Genomic DNA, 25,439 nt, shown 5'->3' with positions numbered 1-25,439 from the left:
GCCGAAAAATCTTTTGTCTTGGAATCGATCCGTATGACGCTTTTTAGACTAATTCGACGCCCAGGAACTCAGAAAACACATGAAAAAGAGCCTAGGACCAGCAGCGGAGAAATGACGATGAGAATCTGCAGTTTTTCGGCTGTCACTTTGCAGGTGTTGCTCGCAGCGTATCGGGACTGCGAATAATCGATTCCTCTCGCAAAATCACGTCGGAATAGTACCCTAAAGAATTAATTGCAGCACTTTTCAAAGTCGTCGAAATTTTCGCCAAAAATGCAAAGGGGTTAGCCTTGGATTTTTTTTGGCCGAAAAATCTTTTGTCTTGGAATCGATCCGTATGACGCTTTTTAGACTAATTCGACGCCCAGGAACTCAGAAAACACATGAAAAAGAGCCTAGAACCAGCAGCGGAGAAATGACGATGAAAATCTGCAGTTTTTCGGCTGTAACTTTGCGGGTGTTGCTCGCAGCGTATCGGGACTGCGATTAATCGATTCCTCTCGCAAAATCACGTCGGAATAGTACCCTAAAGAATTAATTGCAGCACTTTTCAAAGTCGTCGAAATTTTCGCCAAAATTGCAAAGGGGTTAGCCTTGGATTTTTTTTGGCCGAAAAATCTTTTGTCTTGGAATCGATCCGTATGACGCTTTTTAGACTAATTCGACGCCCAGGAACTCAGAAAACACATGAAAAAGAGCCTAGGACCAGCAGCGGAGAAATGACGATGAAAATCTGCAGTTTTTCGGCTGTAACTTTGCAGGTGTTGCTCGCAGCGTATCGGGACTGCGATTAATCGATTCCTCTCGCAAAATCACGTCGGAATAGTACCCTAAAGAATTAATTGCAGCACTTTTCAAAGTCGTCGAAATTTTCGCCAAAAATGCAAAGGGGTTAGCCTTGGATTTTTTTTGGCCGAAAAATCTTTTGTCTTGGAATCGATCCGTATGACGCTTTTTAGACTAATTCGACGCCCAGGAACTCAGAAAACACATGAAAAAGAGCCTAGGACCAGCAGCGGAGAAATGACGATGAAAATCTGCAGTTTTTCGGCTGTAACTTTGCAGGTGTTGCTCGCAGCGTATCGGGACTGCGATTAATCGATTCCTCTCGCAAAATCACGTCGGAATAGTACCCTAAAGAATTAATTGCAGCACTTTTCAAAGTCGTCGAAATTTTCGCCAAAAATGCAAAGGGGTTAGCCTTGGATTTTTTTTGGCCGAAAAATCTTTTGTCTTGGAATCGATCCGTATGACGCTTTTTAGACTAATTCGACGCCCAGGAACTCAGAAAACACATGAAAAAGAGCCTAGAACCAGCAGCGGAGAAATGACGATGAAAATCTGCAGTTTTTCGGCTGTAACTTTGCGGGTGTTGCTCGCAGCGTATCGGGACTGCGATTAATCGATTCCTCTCGCAAAATCACGTCGGAATAGTACCCTAAAGAATTAATTGCAGCACTTTTCAAAGTCGTCGAAATTTTCGCCAAAAATGCAAAGGGGTTAGCCTTGGATTTTTTTTGGCCGAAAAATCTTTTGTCTTGGAATCGATCCGTATGACGCTTTTTAGACTAATTCGACGCCCAGGAACTCAGAAAACACATGAAAAAGAGCCTAGGACCAGCAGCGGAGAAATGACGATGAAAATCTGCAGTTTTTCGGCTGTAACTTTGCAGGTGTTGCTCGCAGCGTATCGGGACTGCGATTAATCGATTCCTCTCGCAAAATCACGTCGGAATAGTACCCTAAAGAATTAATTGCAGCACTTTTCAAAGTCGTCGAAATTTTCGTCAAAAATGCAAAGGGGTTAGCCTTGGATTTTTTTTGGCCGAAAAATCTTTTGTCTTAGAATCGATCCGTATGACGCTTTTTAGACTAATTCGACGCCCAGGAACTCAGAAAACACATGAAAAAGAGCCTAGGACCAGCAGCGGAGAAATGACGATGAAAATCTGCAGTTTTTCGGCTGTAACTTTGCAGGTGTTGCTCGCAGCGTATCGGGACTGCGATTAATCGATTCCTCTCGCAAAATCACGTCGGAATAGTACCCTAAAGAATTAATTGCAGCACTTTTCAAAGTCGTCGAAATTTTCGCCAAAAATGCAAAGGGGTTAGCCTTGGATTTTTTTTGGCCGAAAAATCTTTTGTCTTGGAATCGATCCGTATGACGCTTTTTAGACTAATTCGACGCCCAGGAACTCAGAAAACACATGAAAAAGAGCCTAGGACCAGCAGCGGAGAAATGACGATGAAAATCTGCAGTTTTTCGGCTGTAACTTTGCAGGTGTTGCTCGCAGCGTATCGGGACTGCGATTAATCGATTCCTCTCGCAAAATCACGTCGGAATAGTACCCTAAAGAATTAATTGCAGCACTTTTCAAAGTCGTCGAAATTTTCGCCAAAAATGCAAAGGGGTTAGCCTTGGATTTTTTTTGGCCGAAAAATCTTTTGTCTTGGAATCGATCCGTATGACGCTTTTTAGACTAATTCGACGCCCAGGAACTCAGAAAACACATGAAAAAGAGCCTAGGACCAGCAGCGGAGAAATGACGATGAGAATCTGCAGTTTTTCGGCTGTCACTTTGCAGGTGTTGCTCGCAGCGTATCGGGACTGCGAATAATCGATTCCTCTCGCAAAATCACGTCGGAATAGTACCCTAAAGAATTAATTGCAGCACTTTTCAAAGTCGTCGAAATTTTCGCCAAAAATGCAAAGGGGTTAGCCTTGGATTTTTTTCGGCCGAAAAATCTTTTGTCTTGGAATCGATCCGTATGACGCTTTTTAGACTAATTCGACGCCCAGGAACTCAGAAAACACATGAAAAAGAGCCTAGAACCAGCAGCGGAGAAATGACGATGAAAATCTGCAGTTTTTCGGCTGTAACTTTGCGGGTGTTGCTCGCAGCGTATCGGGACTGCGATTAATCGATTCCTCTCGCAAAATCACGTCGGAATAGTACCCTAAAGAATTAATTGCAGCACTTTTCAAAGTCGTCGAAATTTTCGCCAAAAATGCAAAGGGGTTAGCCTTGGATTTTTTTTGGCCGAAAAATCTTTTGTCTTGGAATCGATCCGTATGACGCTTTTTAGACTAATTCGACGCCCAGGAACTCAGAAAACACATGAAAAAGAGCCTAGGACCAGCAGCGGAGAAATGACGATGAGAATCTGCAGTTTTTCGGCTGTCACTTTGCAGGTGTTGCTCGCAGCGTATCGGGACTGCGAATAATCGATTCCTCTCGCAAAATCACGTCGGAATAGTACCCTAAAGAATTAATTGCAGCACTTTTCAAAGTCGTCGAAATTTTCGCCAAAAATGCAAAGGGGTTAGCCTTGGATTTTTTTTGGCCGAAAAATCTTTTGTCTTGGAATCGATCCGTATGACGCTTTTTAGACTAATTCGACGCCCAGGAACTCAGAAAACACATGAAAAAGAGCCTAGGACCAGCAGCGGAGAAATGACGATGAAAATCTGCAGTTTTTCGGCTGTAACTTTGCAGGTGTTGCTCGCAGCGTATCGGGACTGCGATTAATCGATTCCTCTCGCAAAATCACGTCGGAATAGTACCCTAAAGAATTAATTGCAGCACTTTTCAAAGTCGTCGAAATTTTCGCCAAAAATGCAAAGGGGTTAGCCTTGGATTTTTTTTGGCCGAAAAATCTTTTGTCTTGGAATCGATCCGTATGACGCTTTTTAGACTAATTCGACGCCCAGGAACTCAGAAAACACATGAAAAAGAGCCTAGAACCAGCAGCGGAGAAATGACGATGAAAATCTGCAGTTTTTCGGCTGTAACTTTGCGGGTGTTGCTCGCAGCGTATCGGGACTGCGATTAATCGATTCCTCTCGCAAAATCACGTCGGAATAGTACCCTAAAGAATTAATTGCAGCACTTTTCAAAGTCGTCGAAATTTTCGCCAAAAATGCAAAGGGGTTAGCCTTGGATTTTTTTTGGCCGAAAAATCTTTTGTCTTGGAATCGATCCGTATGACGCTTTTTAGACTAATTCGACGCCCAGGAACTCAGAAAACACATGAAAAAGAGCCTAGGACCAGCAGCGGAGAAATGACGATGAGAATCTGCAGTTTTTCGGCTGTCACTTTGCAGGTGTTGCTCGCAGCGTATCGGGACTGCGAATAATCGATTCCTCTCGCAAAATCACGTCGGAATAGTACCCTAAAGAATTAATTGCAGCACTTTTCAAAGTCGTCGAAATTTTCGCCAAAAATGCAAAGGGGTTAGCCTTGGATTTTTTTTGGCCGAAAAATCTTTTGTCTTGGAATCGATCCGTATGACGCTTTTTAGACTAATTCGACGCCCAGGAACTCAGAAAACACATGAAAAAGAGCCTAGGACCAGCAGCGGAGAAATGACGATGAAAATCTGCAGTTTTTCGGCTGTAACTTTGCAGGTGTTGCTCGCAGCGTATCGGGACTGCGATTAATCGATTCCTCTCGCAAAATCACGTCGGAATAGTACCCTAAAGAATTAATTGCAGCACTTTTCAAAGTCGTCGAAATTTTCGCCAAAAATGCAAAGGGGTTAGCCTTGGATTTTTTTTGGCCGAAAAATCTTTTGTCTTGGAATCGATCCGTATGACGCTTTTTAGACTAATTCGACGCCCAGGAACTCAGAAAACACATGAAAAAGAGCCTAGAACCAGCAGCGGAGAAATGACGATGAAAATCTGCAGTTTTTCGGCTGTAACTTTGCGGGTGTTGCTCGCAGCGTATCGGGACTGCGATTAATCGATTCCTCTCGCAAAATCACGTCGGAATAGTACCCTAAAGAATTAATTGCAGCACTTTTCAAAGTCGTCGAAATTTTCGCCAAAAATGCAAAGGGGTTAGCCTTGGATTTTTTTTGGCCGAAAAATCTTTTGTCTTGGAATCGATCCGTATGACGCTTTTTAGACTAATTCGACGCCCAGGAACTCAGAAAACACATGAAAAAGAGCCTAGGACCAGCAGCGGAGAAATGACGATGAAAATCTGCAGTTTTTTGGCTGTAACTTTGCAGGTGTTGCTCGCAGCGTATCGGGACTGCGATTAATCGATTCCTGTCGCAAAATCACGTCGGAATAGTACCCTAAAGAATTAATTGCAGCACTTTTCAAAGTCGTCGAAATTTTCGCCAAAATTGCAAAGGGGTTAGCCTTGGATTTTTTTTGGCCGAAAAATCTTTTGTCTTGGAATCGATCCGTATGACGCTTTTTAGACTAATTCGACGCCCAGGAACTCAGAAAACACATGAAAAAGAGCCTAGGACCAGCAGCGGAGAAATGACGGTGAAAATCTGCAGTTTTTCGGCTGTAACTTTGCAGGTGTTGCTCGCAGCGTATCGGGACTGCGATTAATCGATTCCTCTCGCAAAATCACGTCGGAATAGTACCCTAAAGAATTAATTGCAGCACTTTTCAAAGTCGTCGAAATTTTCGCCAAAAATGCAAAGGGGTTAGCCTTGGATTTTTTTTGGCCGAAAAATCTTTTGTCTTGGAATCGATCCGTATGACGCTTTTTAGACTAATTCGACGCCCAGGAACTCAGAAAACACATGAAAAAGAGCCTAGGACCAGCAGCGGAGAAATGACGATGAAAATCTGCAGTTTTTCGGCTGTAACTTTGCAGGTGTTGCTCGCAGCGTATCGGGACTGCGATTAATCGATTCCTCTCGCAAAATCACGTCGGAATAGTACCCTAAAGAATTAATTGCAGCACTTTTCAAAGTCGTCGAAATTTTCGCCAAAAATGCAAAGGGGTTAGCCTTGGATTTTTTTTGGCCGAAAAATCTTTTGTCTTGGAATCGATCCGTATGACGCTTTTTAGACTAATTCGACGCCCAGGAACTCAGAAAACACATGAAAAAGAGCCTAGGACCAGCAGCGGAGAAATGACGATGAAAATCTGCAGTTTTTCGGCTGTAACTTTGCAGGTGTTGCTCGCAGCGTATCGGGACTGCGATTAATCGATTCCTCTCGCAAAATCACGTCGGAATAGTACCCTAAAGAATTAATTGCAGCACTTTTCAAAGTCGTCGAAATTTTCGCCAAAAATGCAAAGGGGTTAGCCTTGGATTTTTTTTGGCCGAAAAATCTTTTGTCTTGGAATCGATCCGTATGACGCTTTTTAGACTAATTCGACGCCCAGGAACTCAGAAAACACATGAAAAAGAGCCTAGGACCAGCAGCGGAGAAATGACGATGAGAATCTGCAGTTTTTCGGCTGTCACTTTGCAGGTGTTGCTCGCAGCGTATCGGGACTGCGAATAATCGATTCCTCTCGCAAAATCACGTCGGAATAGTACCCTAAAGAATTAATTGCAGCACTTTTCAAAGTCGTCGAAATTTTCGCCAAAAATGCAAAGGGGTTAGCCTTGGATTTTTTTTGGCCGAAAAATCTTTTGTCTTGGAATCGATCCGTATGACGCTTTTTAGACTAATTCGACGCCCAGGAACTCAGAAAACACATGAAAAAGAGCCTAGAACCAGCAGCGGAGAAATGACGATGAAAATCTGCAGTTTTTCGGCTGTAACTTTGCGGGTGTTGCTCGCAGCGTATCGGGACTGCGATTAATCGATTCCTCTCGCAAAATCACGTCGGAATAGTACCCTAAAGAATTAATTGCAGCACTTTTCAAAGTCGTCGAAATTTTCGCCAAAAATGCAAAGGGGTTAGCCTTGGATTTTTTTTGGCCGAAAAATCTTTTGTCTTGGAATCGATCCGTATGACGCTTTTTAGACTAATTCGACGCCCAGGAACTCAGAAAACACATGAAAAAGAGCCTAGGACCAGCAGCGGAGAAATGACGATGAAAATCTGCAGTTTTTCGGCTGTAACTTCGCAGGTGTTGCTCGCAGCGTATCGGGACTGCGATTAATCGATTCCTCTCGCAAAATCACGTCGGAATAGTACCCTAAAGAATTAATTGCAGCACTTTTCAAAGTCGTCGAAATTTTCGCCAAAAATGCAAAGGGTTAGCCTTGGATTTTTTTTGGCCGAAAAATCTTTTGTCTTGGAATCGATCCGTATGACGCTTTTTAGACTAATTCGACGCCCAGGAACTCAGAAAACACACGAAAAAGAGCCTAGGACCAGCAGCGGAGAAATGACGATGAAAATCTGCAGTTTTTCGGCTGTAACTTTGCAGGTGTTGCTCGCAGCGTATCGGGACTGCGATTAATCGATTCCTCTCGCAAAATCACGTCGGAATAGTACCCTAAAGAATTAATTGCAGCACTTTTCAAAGTCGTCGAAATTTTCGCCAAAAATGCAAAGGGGTTAGCCTTGGATTTTTTTTGGCCGAAAAATCTTTTGTCTTGGAATCGATCCGTATGACGCTTTTTAGACTAATTCGACGCCCAGGAACTCAGAAAACACATGAAAAAGAGCCTAGGACCAGCAGCGGAGAAATGACGATGAAAATCTGCAGTTTTTCGGCTGTAACTTTGCAGGTGTTGCTCGCAGCGTATCGGGACTGCGATTAATCGATTCCTCTCGCAAAATCACGTCGGAATAGTACCCTAAAGAATTAATTGCAGCACTTTTCAAAGTCGTCGAAATTTTCGCCAAAAATGCAAAGGGGTTAGCCTTGGATTTTTTTTGGCCGAAAAATCTTTTGTCTTGGAATCGATCCGTATGACGCTTTTTAGACTAATTCGACGCCCAGGAACTCAGAAAACACATGAAAAAGAGCCTAGGACCAGCAGCGGAGAAATGACGATGAAAATCTGCAGTTTTTCGGCTGTAACTTTGCAGGTGTTGCTCGCAGCGTATCGGGACTGCGATTAATCGATTCCTCTCGCAAAATCACGTCGGAATAGTACCCTAAAGAATTAATTGCAGCACTTTTCAAAGTCGTCGAAATTTTCGCCAAAAATGCAAAGGGGTTAGCCTTGGATTTTTTTTGGCCGAAAAATCTTTTGTCTTGGAATCGATCCGTATGACGCTTTTTAGACTAATTCGACGCCCAGGAACTCAGAAAACACATGAAAAAGAGCCTAGGACCAGCAGCGGAGAAATGACGATGAAAATCTGCAGTTTTTCGGCTGTAACTTTGCAGGTGTTGCTCGCAGCGTATCGGGACTGCGATTAATCGATTCCTCTCGCAAAATCACGTCGGAATAGTACCCTAAAGAATTATCTGCAGCACTTTTCAAAGTCGTCGAAATTTTCGCCAAAAATGCAAAGGGGTTAGCCTTGGATTTTTTTTGGCCGAAAAATCTTTTGTCTTGGAATCGATCCGTATGACGCTTTTTAGACTAATTCGACGCCCAGGAACTCAGAAAACACATGAAAAAGAGCCTAGGACCAGCAGCGGAGAAATGACGATGAAAATCTGCAGTTTTTCGGCTGTAACTTTGCAGGTGTTGCTCGCAGCGTATCGGGACTGCGATTAATCGATTCCTCTCGCAAAATCACGTCGGAATAGTACCCTAAAGAATTAATTGCAGCACTTTTCAAAGTCGTCGAAATTTTCGCCAAAAATGCAAAGGGGTTAGCCTTGGATTTTTTTTGGCCGAAAAATCTTTTGTCTTGGAATCGATCCGTATGACGCTTTTTAGACTAATTCGACGCCCAGGAACCCAGAAAACACATGAAAAAGAGCCTAGGACCAGCAGCGGAGAAATGACGATGAAAATCTGTAGTTTTTCGGCTGTAACTTTGCAGGTGTTGCTCGCAGCGTATCGGGACTGCGATTAATCGATTCCTCTCGCAAAATCACGTCGGATTAGTACCCTCAAGAATTAATTGCAGCACTTTTCAAAGTCGTCGAAATTTTCGCCAAAAATGCAAAGGGGTTAGCCTTGGATTTTTTTTGGCCGAAAAATCTTTTGTCTTGGAATCGATCCGTATGACGCTTTTTGGACTAATTCGACGCCCAGGAACTTAGGAAACACATGAAAAAGAGCCTAGGACCAGCAGCGGCGAAATGACGATGAAAATCTGCAGTTTTTCGTCTGTAACACTTTTTGCGCTGCTTGTCGCGTATTGGGACTCCAGTGATTGACATTCATCTGTGTCACCTTCATCAACTCATTCAACTTTTGAGAACGCTATGAGCTTAGCGAAAGCGAGCCGGAAATTCTTCACTCAGACTCTTTTCACCATGACTCCTCTCCATCCTATAGGACTCTAAGAAAAGCAGAAATGACAGACTATATTGAATCATAGCTCTTTTAGTTGCACGACGAACATCTTGCGGAAATTCAATGGAAAATCCCCGATCCTGCAGACATCTGTCATTTGAACGACATTACCACCTTTCAAAATCGAAATGCAGATTTCTTCTTGCTTGTCAGTTTTGCAATCCTTGAATTCGTTCCGTCTTTTGTCATGTATCTTTTATCTTTTTCCCTATTTGTGTTGTCATGACCGCATTATCAACGTTGTATTACTGATCTGATTAAGAAGTAGATCGAGCAATGCACAGAGATCATACGCAGGTTAATATTACGAGGTACAAAATTTCTTTATTTCACTAGTAATTATACATCGGTAGCTACAATATGTACATTAAAATACATGATCGTTTTTATCACGTGTCTACTCATCAAGCCACCATTGCGGAATATATTTCACTTCTAATAAGGTCCTTCGGGATATCCCCCAGCTTGACCGTTTCTCTGATTGTATCCGTTGTTGTATCCTTGCCTTGCCTCCTCGTACGAGATCCTGGGCTTGTAACCTTCCTGGTCGGCCGTGTACTCGACGATCTGCTTGCGTCCGTCGGGAAGGAGGACGTAGTACATGCCCTTGGTGTCGTCGCCGTCACGGCTCTCTTGGTGTCCAAAGTCGTTGTCGTAGTTGTCCTTCACCTCGTACTGGAAATCGTACTTCGCGGGTTCCTGAAGCGACAGGAAAGTTTACATCGTTACATGGCGTCCAGTTCAACATTCCCCGATAACCGGTAACCGGAACTCAAACATCGGTCTACCGGCAATCGTGGTTACAATATTGAGTTATGCTCATACTCACTGAATTTTCGGCATCTCCGTAGGCGTATCCTGAGTCGCCACCTCCGTTTACAGCGTTGGTGGCCGGGAGGTAACGATTTTCGGGAACAGCAACCGGCGCCGAGTACTGCGATGAAGCGGGGACTCCGTAGGACGCGGACGGGCCGCTGGAGAACCTGGAGGACGACGGGGAGGCTCGAGCAGGAGCTTCGTAGTTGTTGGCAGGAAGATAGGCACTGGATGGTGCTGGGAAACGAGCCAGGGTAGCCAGGTTCTCCGACTGACTGGCCGGCAGGTACCTGGCCGACGGTTGCTGAGGGGCCGATGACGCCTGGTTACTCGCAGGCAGGTAACGCGTCGAGGGAGCGGAACCTGGAGGACGATATCCGGCAGGCTCCAGGCTGGCGGACGCCGCCGCAACGAGACACAGGGCAAGGAATACCTGAGTAGTCGTAACCACAATATTAGTCGTCTTTTATTGACAATTAGTATCATGCACGGAAATCAGTCGCGGAATTCTAAATCTGTGCCGTATCCAGGCGCATTGCAATCGAGCGCAAATTCGACAATCACTATAATCGTGAGAGTAATAAAATTCGATAGAATACAGGTGTATGATCTAAATTGACTAATTGGAAAATCTCATGTCATATCGATATCGTAAGATCTTCGTTCCTTCTTGGTCCCTCTTATAAATCAGAATTAGGAATTTTTCGCGAGTTTATTGTGAAACGAAATCACTGATGTGTTCAAAGTTCGATATGCAGTTCGGTCCCGATTTGCACCGAGATCGATTTGCTGGCACCATGTAGATTGCGAATATTCACACTAGCCGTCGATCCTCACCTTCATGCTTCTTCGAGGGATGCACAATTTGATTTGATTTTTCGGTAGCGATCGCGGATTCTTATACCATCCATCACGGTCTCCCCCTCCTTACAATTTACGACGAAATCAATCTTTCCCCGGCGATGGGCTTGCGAGCATAAAGCAATATTGGGGATCCGCGTCGATCTGACGCAATCTGTAACATCGGGATCAGAGGCAAGGCCAACTCGGTATGCGAGCTCCAGGATGGGCGCGTGATTAGATCACCACGTATGATCTGCCTCTCAAAGATGGCTCTCCATTACGTATCGCCGCCCGCGTTTTCGCCGCACTTTCAAATTCGACGCTTCAATGATGCCTCGGCGAGTGATCCTTGACTCCCGCACTTGATCATAATTAGTCAGACACATGAATTATCTGGAACAAAAACGGAAAGCTTGAGGCGTGCGAAAAGTGAAAAAAAAAATCATCCATTTCAATCCCTCTAAGATCGTTGCATCATATTTTTCATCTCAGGTCAATTTTTACCACAATAAACTCTTTCGTATTTCGTACTGTTTATATTCAGGAATGAACTCGGTTTCTACTCAAGTTTTAATAAGAGGATAATGAAGCTTAATTCCCGGCTTTCTGGAGACATCGGTGTTTCCAATCGGGACAAAGAGCTTTTCACTGAACCAGACAACGGCAAAAATTTGCGGTTTTAACATTCGTTCATATTCGGCCTAATCGTACCTATTTCTAGAAGAACACGAATGTGATCACTTTTTTTTTTCTAGGCGTTATTTGTCAAGTTATGGGATTCTAAACAATTGACCTAATTAAAATACGAATATTTTTTAAGTAGTTTTACGAATTTACCAACTAATTTACAATAAAATATTAAACATGGTAGTTTACCCAAAATTACAAAAGATTTTTCCCAAAACCATCCCATGGTTCGCTTCTGCAATCACCATTACTTCAACTACAAGTCTTTTCTAGTAAAAAGAACTTCTTATAACGCTGATTTCCACTGTAAAATTGTCAAAATTATAAAATGAAATCGTTTTTCTATGTTACAATGCTGCTTCATTCGGTTAGAGATCATTGTTAAAATATGGATATAATTATACAAAATTACTCTTGAAATTTGAAGTATTTATTCCTACATGGATGATATTGCAGCAGTTTTACTAAGTATATTTTTTCCGCGCAAATCAGCCGATCGGCCACCTAAGCAAACGCTAAGTACCATGCTCAGTGCCACACGTATATGTTATACTTCAGTTCAAATATTTCCTAAGCTAATGTAGATCCCGTTTTGACACTTGCAGTGTATTATCCAGACGCTTCAAGTTATTTTTGAATTTATTTGAAAAAAAAAAGAAAATCAGAATCTGATTTTATGATTGAAAAGTAGAGTAAATTTTCTATAGAAACCAACATGTTTAATAATTAATTACATAAATTCTTCAGAAGTCCATAACTTGACAACTGAGCGTTATAAAAAAATAAATAAATAAAAGAAAAAAAAAATCTGGTGATGAAATTCATATCTTGTAGAAGTACAATTATTCCGAATATGAACGAATTTTATAATTTTACATTTTTTTTGCTATCCGCTGTCACTGAACTGCAAAGTAGTTGATAAAAATATATCAATTTTCGCATCAATTGTCCGCATAAATTGCCAACCTGGTGAAGATCGTCATCGTGCTCGGCAATTCCTGTTTTAAACACTTGCAACATAACAGCGTAGATGTGCCCGAGGCGACGCAGTATATTTTTGGCATAACGCTCGCGCAAAATGAAGAAGTTCTGCAGCTCTCGAAGGTGGCCGTGCAGTTTTAATTATAATTGATCGACTCTACGCGAGAGAGTAATGCTTCGAAGCAGTAGCCAGTTCTTTAATCGAAGAAATACTGCCCTCGCGTTCACGTAGCACCGAAGGAAGTCACGTAGAGGAATAACTCAGGGCCGTTTTCTGCGTATAAAAACCGGCCCGAGTAAGTAAGCTATGTGCATGTATAGTAGCTATATGTATACATGTATAAACACCCTCGAACTTTCTGTATAATAAATCAATCGTGTAATCTTATTTGCGAAGAAGAGTGAATCGGCTCGGTTTTTCGACTCTTCCTCACCATTTTCGTAATTTCAATTTCACCCAGGCCTGCAGGACGAGCTGTAAAATGAGAATGACGGAAGAACTCGATATAAAAATCATTTCATTCGTTATTGCAAATTCGAAACTTGGATAAAATTTCCTCCGAACAATCGGTGTCGAGTTTGCGCAATTCTTGTTTGTTTCAAATCGGAGTATGAAATAATGAGATATTTTTTTTTTCTTGTTTTTTGAAGAGGCCGCGGATTATATCCGCGGTGAATCAATACGCGGGAATCGCGTTTCGCGGAACTCCAGGCGAGTAAAAATATAGAGCGAACTTTCATCGAAATGCAATTACATCGTGGCGGGGTGTGGGGGGGGGGAGGGATCTGTGTAACGCGTAAGACGAGAATTAAGAAAGTTTTGACAGCCGGTGGTTTGATAACCGCGCTCGCTAGACATTATCGCGAGAGCCGCGGCTGCTTTTCGCGATAGTATTTCAATTACGCGAAATGACAGACGGACTGGCAAGCGAATTCGCCTTCTTTCGTGCCTACATATATACATTTATAAATATATAATTAACCATACTTGTTACACCGAGTATCCCCTTCTTCCCCCCCTTTCGCCCCCGAAAGGTGCACATACCTGTATATATCGTATCGGTGTAGTTTTGCGAGATATTACGTGTATACCTGCGGAGCGAAAAATCTCTCGTTACGCTTCGGCCGCAGAATTGTATCGCGTATCATCGCGGTATTGGCTCTCGCGAAATGCTTATTTTTATCACTCGTTTAGTTGAATTTTTTTTCTTCCGTTTCCTTCTTCTTCTTCTTCGTCTACTTCGTTGAATTTCAACTCTTTATTCGATGAAGAGAACCGCTTGCGGGTGAAAGGAACCTTTGCACAGGTGTATCGTTTCGTCTTATGTATATCTGAATATACCTACGCGTGCGTATATTACGTTATTAAAAAGTATACGCGTGTTGATATATAAATGGATATTGAATTTTTTTATTCATTTAATCGTTCACACATATTTCTTCTTTTTTTCTTATCAATTTTATTTCCTTTCGTGTAAAAAATATATCATGTATGTAATGTATGTCTGAATATGTTATAGTATCTATATGTATAGATGTACATATTACGTTACGCTGTTACGTAACGGCCGTCGATCACCGGCTTTAGCCGATTTTCGCGAACGCATCACGCGTTCAATATGTGTAACATCATTTATTTATCAGATTATTGGTAATGGTTTGATCACAGTGTGTGTATTATCAGTTATTCGGGAGCCGGGTGAAATAGGGGATGAAAATAATCAGGTTTAATTTTTTCAAATCATCAAGGGTAGACGATGAGCAAGATTGGGATTCCTTCGTCAAATGCTGTTGAAATTAAGGACACATATTCCACAGAGTTTTTCAAAGATTCCAAATAAAAAATCGTTGAACTTTCGACTTGAATATATAAAGCAAAAAAATATTAGTAGCTTGAGTGAATTTCTTTCGTAATCGCCGTATCGATATTTAGAGAAAGACTTTATGAGGTTAAAATGGATTCGACTTTCCTAAAGATAATGCTGTTATTCAGCATCCCGCAACATGTGGTAGATCTTGTAAATTTTGATACCAACACTTGACGTAAAAACCGCGGATTTGCAATTAATTTCTAATTTCCCGTTTCTCTTCACCCGGCGCCTGAATAACTTTGTAAATGTCCGAGGGTCCAGAGTGACAATTAAGACCGACGTCTTCAGGAAGCTAGTATCCGTAGCCCCCGTTTCCTCCGGCATTTCCGCCCCTGGTTCCCTCGTCCGTGTACGTCACCTTCGGCCGGAAGCCATTTTCGTCGGCCTCGTATTCCACCGTCTGTCTGCGACCGTCCGGCAACAGGACGTAGTAAATGCCGCGAGCAACGCCATCCTCGGCGTTCTCCCTGTGTCCAAAATCATTCCCAGATTCAAAGTCGTTTACGGTATATTCGAACTCGTACTTCGCCGGTTCCTGAAGAGAAAATAAATTAGAATTGATAACGATTATCGTGACGTGGACGAAATTATTCGTATGAAAATTCATGCGGTTAACATGAAAGACGAGTTCAACGTATCTTGAGAGTATACGATCATCTTACTTTTAACCTAGATATATGTTGGAAAAATACTTACGCCGGTGGAGCCATCGTCATATCCCTGGTGGGCACCAAAGGCGTTGGAATTCGGTGGTAAGTACTGAATGCCTCCCAGCATAGCAGGGGGTGGGTTGGATCCAGTAAAGTCCGAGGGTCTTTGGGCGGGAATGAACTGTTGATTCGGTGGAAGATACTGGTTCACCGGGGGTTCGGGTCGGGCGGCGACCGCGGCCAGGAGAGTAATTAGCAAACTCGTTGCGGCGAATAACTGAAAGAAGAAAAGGTCCATGGTTGGGTAGATTGCAATTAGGGATTCGATTTACTCCCCGAGGTATCCTCTCGCGGAGGAAGTCCTCGTTAATTATATGCACTCGCTACCGGGGCAGTTATCGCTAAATGACTTAATGAACCGCAGTCCGGTATAACGTGTATCATAATCAGCAAAAACATGGCGGCAGTCTCCGGCCTTATTATGCTAATAAACAAGCGTCAATGTCGAAACGTCGTCATGTGGATCCCCGGAGTCAAGTGCTGACAATTAGCACGTGTACGGGATGAATCGCAAGTCGGATCACGTAGAGCTCGTATATGTGGGCGATTGAGATGCCCGTGAATTAAAAAGTAATTTCTGGCAGCAAGTAGATAACAATTAACTTTCTTAAGTACTCGGCGTAACTTCTCGCCGTCTGGTTTCCAGTTGCAAGTACTTCTACTTACGATCCAGCAGAAGAGAGGATGGTTATATCGGGTTTACGCAACGCCCACGTGTGTGAAACGTACCTGAGATCTTCTCGGCATATTCGTAAATCGTACGTGAGCCGAGTGATCTGCATTGCAATCGCAACGGTCAGCTGACAGGCCACGTTATACGTGTACCTACCTACGTGGGGAAAACACTCAGTGGAGAAAGGAAAGGATTCGTCTTGAAAAATAAAACCCGAGAGATTGATCACCGCCCATTTGCACCGTGGAGATGCGTGTCCCACTTGACCGAGAAGAAGAACATTTCGAATTGGATCGCGCATACGGAGTGTTACGGAATCGGTTTCCGACTATTGGATTGCAGGAATCGGAACACGATATTTGGAGAAGAAAGGACTAAAATTAATGGTTCACTTTTACTGGGAATCATTTTCTTCCAACAAGGTTTAGATCTTGGTTATAGTCACTACAGCGACCATTGCCAAGTGTGTTTAAAGAAAAATTACGAACATGAGGTCAGAAATGGGGTGAATTACGAGATGATTACGCGAGTGGCCAGGTCCTTGAGTCCATGAATACCGGGACGCTTGCAGCTTTAAGGGTCGAATACGGCGACGGCAGCGCTTCAGGGGGGTGGAAAAAACGTCTGAGATCGGATTAACGAGTTACGGTAATTTATCGGTTTACTCTTTTTAATTAAATTAGTATCGTTAAGCGGCGGTTTTCGCGAGCTATAAGCGTACTCGTGATCGTCAAAGTTGCCGCGGAAAAAAGAGGCTGAGGGTGCGACCTCAAAGGTTAATTGGATCCGCGCGGTGGTTTTTCCGTCTCTTCTCTTCTCTTTCTCCTCTTTTTCCCGGGAAAGATGAAAATCTCCACGCCCTCTTTACTTTTCCCCGTTTTCCGCGAGAACCAGCAACGGTAAAAAATTGAGAAAATATGCCCAGCAGAGACTCACCTTCATCTCGACGATCGGTGCGGCGATCCTCTCTTCAGATTCTGCGGACTCGCGGTTTTTCGGGCTGCTCTGCGTCTGGGGATGAGACGGTGTGAAGTGCTCTGGCATCTGCCTCTCCCAGGCTTTATACCTTCCCGGTACCTGGTGCATCCTCCGTTCTCCGATATATGTAACATCTCGAGCAAGGTCGTTGCGACAGAATTGCCTCTGCCTAGCCGACCCTACACGCTTGTCATATCCTTTTGTTCGCGCTTCTCACCGCAAACCGCCGCCACCTTCTTCTCCTTTTCTGTCAAATACTCAATCCGCAATCTGCGGATTGTAAAGTGCCAATTATAACTGCGTTGAGGAGGTTTTTTTTTTTAACCTGAACTGAATACATTTTTTTTTTTCCTCAAGAAACTAATAAGTCGCTTATAAGATTCTCCACGAATTTTATCGAAGATCGATGTCGTAGTCCTTTCATCGTATCCGAACAATCCGCTTTAGGATCCTCACCCGATCGCTAGACCGCGAGTTTTTTCGCAGCTCATTTCATGCAAAGCTCTATCTGACGACGAGAAGTAATAGCCCATATTTTCACGCCGATATTGTATTTTTCTTCTCCATTTTGGCAGAGGATACCTTCGACTTGGAGATGCACTGGGGTGTATATATTCGTGGGTATCCCGGCAGCTGAAGCGCACTCAAACTTACCATCTCGAGCTTTCCTCAAGCTCGTTTCAAGAATTGTTTTCCCCTTTATTTCATCTATTCTGTCCAAAACGCGATGCATCACTGCCTCGAATTTATTTCACCGCAAGGCAGCTGCAGCTTGAAACGCTTTCTCCTTTTCATTTGTCAAACGAATCAATCGGTGTCTTGAAAACATTTAATTCTTTTCTTCTCCTGCTTGTCAAGTAGATGCTTGTTGAGATTCCGTACCGTTATATTCAAATATAAATCTACTACGTGATCTGAGAATTTTTTCAGGATGAGATCAGCCAGAAAAGCCCGTTGGCAATTAATTCCTCAAAGGTTAAAAAAGCAATGAAAAATTAGAACGTTTCAGCATTTATTAAATTCTTCGGCTTTGACATCGACCAGAGACGAAAGGTCGTCGCAGTCTGTCGTCGATGGCATCCGATTAATTCGGCTGAAACCGAATCGACCGACTCAACGGATATTACGATTTTTTTTTATCGCGTAATCAGTATCTGCTAGACATACGTAAATAAAGTTTTAATCACATCTGGGATTTTCCCTCCGGCTGAAATCATACGTGTTCACAATATCGAGCGCATAAATAATAGAAGAAGAAAAAAAAAAAAGAACGTTCCGATTTTCGATAAAATTTTGGATTTCGGTTATAGCCCGAGGCACTTTGTTCGGCGCCAAAGAGGCCCGCAGCGGTTGATTGACGGGCGAATTACGTGATCCGCGAATATAATAAGTTATGCAAACAGCGGTGATACGCATCGGCAATGCGTATCTGCATGCATCTGCGGGTGGATGGTTCGTAGGAGTGAGGATGGGGGAGAAACAAGCGAGTATACGTGGTGCAGCTCATCTCATGAATACATTATTTCCTTCTATTACTCGGGAGCGTTTCATCCGAGAGATGCAAATGCGTATGCCTAAATTTTGCAAATTCGTAGCGTGATTGTAATTGCGAAGGAGAGAGAAAGGCTCACTCCGGAACACTCCGACTTGACTTCCCTCTCGATCGAATTTTAATTAGTTTTCATCGCAGCTGAGGCGTAGGAACGGATGCTGGATTGAAATGAAAATAGGTTGACCCCTCGTAGCTCTCACTTGCATGTGCTACACTGCAGAGTCGCTGCGGCAGCTGCAGTTGGCGGCTGCTGGGGCAAAACTCAATTATTACGGGACTATTTCTGCATTTTTTCATGAACCGCTGTACCGTCGTGAACGAATTAATTCTGCTATTACGTAACGTTTTCCCCGTCGTCGTCGTCGCAGCGCGCGTTCGTCGAATAAACGTTAATGCAACGAAGTTGCGAAGAAAGCGGAGCTGTTACAACGCGGAAAAGCGGTTTTGGTCGGGGTTCAAGTCGGTTATACCTTTCACAGAATCGACCTTTTCCGTGGCTACCGAATTTCATCAGGTCGAAGGGTACGTCGGAAAATTTCGAGAGTAACTCGCAACCAAGTGGACGAGATCAAAGCCGTGCATTGCGTATCCTTTGATCAGGCAATTATCGCCTGCTTAAAGTTTCGTTTCAGGTGATCACACCCACGTGGGGTTCGTAAAGATGGTAATTCGTCCTTGTGGGATCGATCCTGGGTGGAATCTGTGAGGTGACGGTAGTTAGTCAACGAGTTCAACGTTAAATATATCAATCGAAAGAGCAAAGAACTAGTTTCGTTTTGTCAGTGAGCTGAAATTCGGAGCAAAATGTCTTCGTTTCCATCGTTTATTCATTTTTAGATGCATAATTAGCAGAAGATGCGAATTTCCGTTACTCTTTACAAGACAAATTCGGAGACAGTAACAAAAGAGCAAGAACACAAATCATTCAAGGCATCAGGTGACGCTTGCTCCTGCACATATCCTGCAGCTTGCGGACACCGAGTTTCCTGCAGGATCCGTAGTGGTGCTCCCAAGCGTCGAGAAGCATGTCGTAGTACTTTGGCCTGGAAAAGTACTTTAGGTACTTGTGACTCCGGCTGGTCGGGAATATCTTTTCGAACAGCTCCAGCTGGGTGAGTTCATCCTCGAAGGTAATCAGGTTGCGGATATCGTCGGATGTGAGGTCCTGCAGTATGGTATCGAGATACTCGTCCCTAGAATTGCGGTACATGTAGTTAAACTGCTTCCGCGTCGCTTGATGCGTGAGACTTTTGTCGTTGAGATGAAAATTCTGGCAGACAGATCCATCCAGACCGTAACGACTGGACAGCTCCTTCAGGACTGATTCCGGGACTCCAGGGTTCAGTTGGAATCCAGCGACATTGAAGAGTGTCCTGACCAGCGGTCCTTTCACAGCTCTGTGGACGGCAGAGTCCGTGTGAAGGGACGGCGCTGTGTTGACCTCCAGTAACCAGGGCCTACAGTTCTCTTCGATGAGTATATCGAAGCCAAAGAGCTCGAAGCACGTGTACCGAGAGGTCAAGGTCTTCTGGATAACAGAACCAACTACACCGTCGGCGGCTATCAAGGTCTTGACCACGATGTCCTTCATCTCTGCCCACAGCTTCGGGACGTCAACTGATTCTCGTTCCAGAAGTGACCACAGACTTTTTAGCGACCACAAATGGCCAGTGGCTGTGTTCACGTTTGGACTCAGCTGGTATGCCTTGCTGTACTTATTCACGCTGGTGTTTGTCAGGTGCATAAACCGGTTCTTGTGGTGCTTCGCGTCCTGGTCGTATTTCGTCGTCGCTATCCTGACCAGGCCGTCAGAGTAGAGGTACGCTCTCAGGGGGTCGAAGCTTGTCACCAGCACGTAGAGCCTCAGGTCGAACTTTGCCCCGTCTATCAGCCTCGGGTTGGCCAAGTACCGCTGGACCACGAGGTACGAGTTCGCCGGCACTTCCCACCACTGGTGGACCACGTGGACTCCCGCACCACGCGCCGAGCTTGGCGGCTTAATGATCCATTTGGTTCCGTCGTTCTGCTTCCAGGCGACCATCAGCCGCCGCTTATCCCGGGGCAGGACGAAGGTCGTTGGCATGAAGCCGAAGTGCCGCTTTCCAAACCTCTTCATCATCTCGCTGATGCTGGCCCAGAGCTGGTCTTTGTGTCCGAGTTTGTTCGTCCCCGGAAAGTGGTTCACTTTCTGGTACCAGCGGAGGCGCACACAGTTCTTCGGGAACACGTGGTCCCAGTTACCGCACCACGAGTCAGAGTCCCTCGGGTCGCAGGAAACCACGCGGAACCCGGAAGCCTCCACGATTCTCCTGACGATCTGCGGTGTATATGGAGTCAGCCGCCACTTCATGTGCCTTGAGACTGACTTTGGCAGCGGCGAACACCTGCAGTTGTCGCAGTGGAAGAAGACGTACGGTGGCACGTGGGAAAAGAGGCTTTTTCGGAACGGGAAGTGGAACTTCTTTCTTGCAGCTACTGCTACCACTGTTTTTAGCTCTGATTGAACTACGGGTCCAATGATCAGGGGCTGCTGGCATTCTCTGGCCTCTGCGTTGGAAAAAAACTCGTCATCCTGATCACTGTCCTCATCCGTAAGACGCTGAACGAGAATTAGGTTCCTGCTCGTCCTGGCCGAAGCGCAAATTACCTTCGACTCACTGCGAGAATAGTTTCTTTCGTAGATTACCTCGAAGTCTCTAACATCCCTTAGTCCATTCTCCAAACTGTTGAAAAGTTTTTCTATGCTTGTGCGACGATTAACAGGGGCAGATCTAGATCGCCGAACGGTCGATTTTCTGTTCTCGTCGATCAAAATGGATTGTGATTTGTACAACATGATCACTAGTGTCGGTTTTGTTTATCTTAACGGCGAATTTTGGCAATATACATTTCCGAAAGAGGTTGGGAGAGGCGATGTGTCAGAGCCTTGGGTTAGTTTTTCCTGACGTTTGTCTGCATGGTTCGATCACGGTCAATACCGAATATCGATCATCGACTGTTCGCGTCGCGACAGATTCGCGTGTCTGTGGAATTGGATAAAAAAAATGATGAATCGCGGTCGGTTATGACATTCGGCTAACTGCACTTCGTTGTGGTAGTGGACACGCTGAGGCTGAAATGACGCGATCAAATGGAATCCCGCGAAAGCGGAGATGGAGCGTAGGTATATAGTACATTCAATGAGTAGTACACGAGAAGACGCGTTTCATTTTATGCTTGCGCAAAAGACCTTGCTCCGCGTAAATAGATCGCTGCGTGTAACACATGTTAAGCAGCGTGTATTGGAGTGCGGAGCAACTTGTATAGGCTAATTGGACGGATGGAAAATGGTGCGCATAATCCACTCGCGGTGGGCCCCAGGTCCAGCAATACGAACTCGTGTAACCATGATGGCTCGACAGATCGCTTTGTCCGCTCGTCATTGTTGAGGATTGAAAAAAAGGAATAAAACGAGGCAATATTTATTCTTTCACTGAGATCAGCAACGGCAAATTTCCCCTCCAGCTTGCAGTGAGTTCCAGAGAGAGAGAACCGCAGATTTAAACGCCGAGTGTTCAATGTAATCACTGATGAATTGGAGGGAACGAGAAGTGCCGGAGAATCTGCTGCAAGTATGTACATGCGGTGGTGGTGGTGGTGGCCGTATTTGTTGTTACATCAGGTCTTCAGCCACGCGGTGATGCAATTCCGCAACATCTCATCACAATCAGCATAGCACCAAGAAATAAGTTATGACCGCAATGAAGATCTACGCAAAAAAAAGTAGATTGCCGGCTGATGAGGAAAATCGATTTATGTAATATAATCGCCGATGCGCTGTGCAGGGATGAACTCCTTACCGTTACTCCCTTGGGTATGTCGATAGCGAAAACGCTGACGAGCGTGAACTGCAGCTGCTTGTTATCCAGTTGCCGGGAGAAGGCCTCTACCTGAAATTCCATTATTCACTCCTGATCATTATCCGGGTCCACGACCATCGAACCTGAATTTGTAAAACGTTCACCCCGCAATGTACCTCGTGCCTCTCTCATTCTCCCCGACAAAATGTGCCATGAACCGAAATATACGGATCGGGCTGGCCGCTGGACCGTGAATTTTACCAATTGATTTAAATCATTCGTGCGTAGAGAACAGAGTCCGGCTGTACAATTGAGCCAATTAAACACCGGGGGTAATTACATCAATCTTTTTTCCAAATTGCCCGAGTAAATTCACAGCACATTTTCATTACGGCATCGTCGTTATTTTAATCGATCAAAGTGTCTTTGAACACAAACCTCTTCGCTGAGGCCAATTGGTCCTCGAACAATTGGTGCATCCAGTAAAAATTTACCAGCCAGTTTCCCCTGAGGAACATGAAACGGCGAATTTGATACTTTCCACTTCACAGGTATGACGAGATTCGACTGACCTCTGAAACAGTGGCATGACAGGCATTCGCGACGTAGAAGTATTTCGCCATGTGGAAGCAGATCCATACCAAATGAAGACCAAGGTCCATGATGCCAAGAGGGTCGTCGTGGAGAGCAAACGCGTTCCGGAAGTGGTTCAGGATCGAAAACAGGGTGACGAAGAAGATGAAGAACACTCGAAAGCCATAAGCCTTGTTGACAGCAGCCGCGACGTCGTGGAGTTGGAAGTGAATGCGTCTGGCAAGTCGAAGTTTGGAAGCTAGATGGGAAGTAAAAACCTTGAAAACTTTCCAAAGACAAGATAGTAGTAAAACATGAATGCGGTCCAGAACTACTTCACCGTTATCAAAGCTCGTCGACTGGACTAGTATAACGCTGATCTTCCTCGGCGTCAGAGCCTCAGCGATGACGGAGTTGGTCCGTTCGAAACGGACGCGGATCTTGGCAATGACAGCGACGAATCCGCAAAGAATCACCACCTCAAGAAGCACCGGAAGGTGGCCGAGGATCCATGCGACGTCGAAATCCACCCCGGATCCCGCCATGACAACGGTGAAGTACGTCAAGAGGTTGGTGACGAGGGTAAGAAAGACGTAGACGCAGAGGTTGCTGACTTCCTCTCTCGTTCCAGCCGCGTGGTCGATCGGGGCATTCAGGTAGAGCAGAAGACGGTCGATGCAGTCGAGCTTCTTGTACCCATCAAGGTCATCCGAGCTCCTGATGATGCTCGATAAGATGATCACCGGGACCACAACAAGGTTCAGACAGCCCTGCAGCTTCTGGTCCTTGAAGTAGAAGATCGCCTCGTCCAGTGAATCGTAGTAGGTCCAAACGTCTTTCCGGATCATGGCGAACAGTCCGATGTACAAAATGATCAGGAGGGTTGGATACAGGCAGTCCAACCACCGCCGATCGCCTGACCCGATCTTTCGAAGACCTGGAAGATGATTGGCATCCTTGCATCGAGAAATGTCGGGGCTTGGAGAGCGTTTAACGGCTTGGCGGGCTCAATGGCGCCCCTTGGACTTCTTTTTTCATCCCCTTTTTCACCGCGTCGGTGAATTCTGGACGGCTGGAAGATTAGGGTCTGGTTCTCGACTGAATTATTACTCACCGAGCAGACTGCTGAACAGGAATGGAAGACGGCTTTCGGCGAGGACGTCATTCGGATTCAATAAGCCCATCTGGTTGCTGCCTTTACCGAGTATGGAACCATGCGAACGATTTGCTGGGTGGGCGAAAACTGAAGCACCGAGAGTCACGCCGTGCGGACAACGCGGCGTTTCAGTCTATCATGCATGTCAGTTTTGTGAATTATTAAATATCCAGTCCTTGTTGCATAAATTATGTACAATTTTTTTCATCTATAATATTTCCTGCGTTCTCATTTATATTTTCTCCCTCCCATATGTTAAAGGAAATCAATACTCGTCAGGAATTTATTATAATCTCGTTATCTAAAACTTCAACCGAGCTGTGGATTTTTCGCTTCAATTTCACTGGTCGTGTGTTTTTATTTTATTTTATTATTTTTTTTTTTTTACTCTCTTTATCTTTCCTTTTCATACAAATTCAAATTGATTTCAATCAGAAGACAATTATAATGCAGATTCGAATTCCCCTCGGTCTCGTGTGTAAAACATTTTCACTCCCTGGATGTAACGTATTTTTAGCCGATGCATGCATTCGATTCGATTCGGCGATTAGCTGGGAGTCTGGCTCCCGTATCGAGGTGATATGCACACATATGTGTATCGCGTGTATGTGTATGTGTGTATGTACCGGTTGTATACATAACCACCGATCTGGGGAACGATTGGGAAAATTGGCATCAATTTTCCACCGCACGAATTACTCGTACGTACACATATATATATATATATATATAGATATATATATATATGTGTATGTCCATATTACTGCGGTGAAATGTGGATAGAAAATTTATCGCCGCATATCGAATGTAACTATACCGAAAACACATCTGCCTCGCTAATGTTATCTGTTAATTACGCCATGCAAGCATGCAAGTGCGGTGCAGCATAATCACCACGACAGAAATGACGGCATTATCATACACGCGTCCCGATGGCTTATTGTTCTTTATGGGGGCCCAACTCCCCCCCCCCTCTCTCTCTCTCTCTCTCTCTCTCTCTCTCTCTCTCTTGTAGATATACACGCTGTATATCAGGCTCGAAATCATTCAGACAGCGGGTGGTTATACGCCGTGCGTAATGGTTTACGGTTTACACTCGAGGCTGCGCACATGTTTGCGGCTTGTTTGCCATTATAGATGATGTAAGCGCCCCCCCCCCCCCCTCCCCCTCCCCCCCTTGTTCCGCGGGGGAAACCGCGCTTGATGGATTCGAACAAGGCCGATTGCGCAGCACGCACGACTTGAAAAGGCTTGTCGGTTTTTTGAATTCAGATTTTTCTAAACTTCTATGCATGCTTCTCCGAAACTCTGAGAAGTCGTTGGAATACGCAAACCTGTCACTTGGACGACTCACTTGTGGACAGGTTTCTGTATCGCAGGGGTCTGCACCCACGCCTACATCGATCACGCTTAACGGGGCCCAGATGCCTTATCTTGCACCTTTTGTGCCGCCCATTCATCTCGCCGTGCATCCAGCTCGTGGGCGAGTGGAATAACTGCTTGGAATCAGCCTTTGTCTTACAGTCGTGACTTGACGCAACGTCGTCCTTGCAGGTCCATCAATCAATCAAGGATGACCTGTTTGTCGATTAAACAGCTTTGTGAAGAAATTTTGAC

General features: G+C 44.6%; 3 protein-coding genes across 4 annotated transcripts; all 3 read right to left on the bottom strand.

Moving 5' to 3' along the window:
- Positions 1 to 9,504: 9,504 nt before the first annotated feature.
- Positions 9,505 to 16,770, bottom strand: LOC124414477 (pro-resilin-like). The gene is made up of 9 exons (XM_046895425.1): positions 16,661 to 16,770; positions 15,038 to 15,268; positions 14,635 to 14,876; positions 12,456 to 12,584; positions 12,366 to 12,393; positions 11,307 to 11,361; positions 10,797 to 10,885; positions 9,973 to 10,392; positions 9,505 to 9,842 (listed from the first exon to the last, which is right to left on the bottom strand). Exons 1-9 carry the CDS (start codon positions 16,766 to 16,768, stop codon positions 9,579 to 9,581), a joined length of 1,566 nt encoding a protein of 521 aa, XP_046751381.1. The 5' UTR covers positions 16,769 to 16,770; the 3' UTR covers positions 9,505 to 9,578.
- Positions 16,771 to 19,179: 2,409 nt separating this feature from the next.
- LOC124414476 (tubulin monoglutamylase TTLL4-like) lies at positions 19,180 to 21,090 on the bottom strand. Its single transcript, XM_046895424.1, has one exon. The coding sequence runs from the start codon at positions 21,088 to 21,090 to the stop codon at positions 19,180 to 19,182; it is 1,911 nt and encodes a 636-aa protein (XP_046751380.1).
- Positions 21,091 to 21,719: 629 nt separating this feature from the next.
- On the bottom strand, positions 21,720 to 24,147 carry LOC124414726. Of its 2 annotated transcripts, XM_046895762.1 has the most exons (6): positions 23,781 to 24,147; positions 23,007 to 23,603; positions 22,666 to 22,925; positions 22,532 to 22,600; positions 22,094 to 22,183; positions 21,720 to 22,002 (listed from the first exon to the last, which is right to left on the bottom strand). In XM_046895762.1, exons 1-6 carry the CDS (start codon positions 23,848 to 23,850, stop codon positions 21,961 to 21,963), a joined length of 1,128 nt encoding a protein of 375 aa, XP_046751718.1. In that variant the 5' UTR covers positions 23,851 to 24,147; the 3' UTR covers positions 21,720 to 21,960. The 2 variants fall into 2 exon arrangements, with proteins under 2 accessions (XP_046751718.1, XP_046751719.1); XM_046895763.1 differs by lacking the exon at positions 22,532 to 22,600.
- Positions 24,148 to 25,439: the final 1,292 nt, after the last annotated feature.

The sequence above is a fragment of the Diprion similis genome, chromosome 14 (assembly GCF_021155765.1).
Source record: "Diprion similis isolate iyDipSimi1 chromosome 14, iyDipSimi1.1, whole genome shotgun sequence".
Classification (NCBI taxonomy): Eukaryota; Metazoa; Arthropoda; class Insecta; order Hymenoptera; family Diprionidae; genus Diprion; species Diprion similis.
The sequence above is the reverse complement of the archived record's forward strand: the minus strand, read 5'-3'. Positions and strand labels throughout refer to the sequence as shown.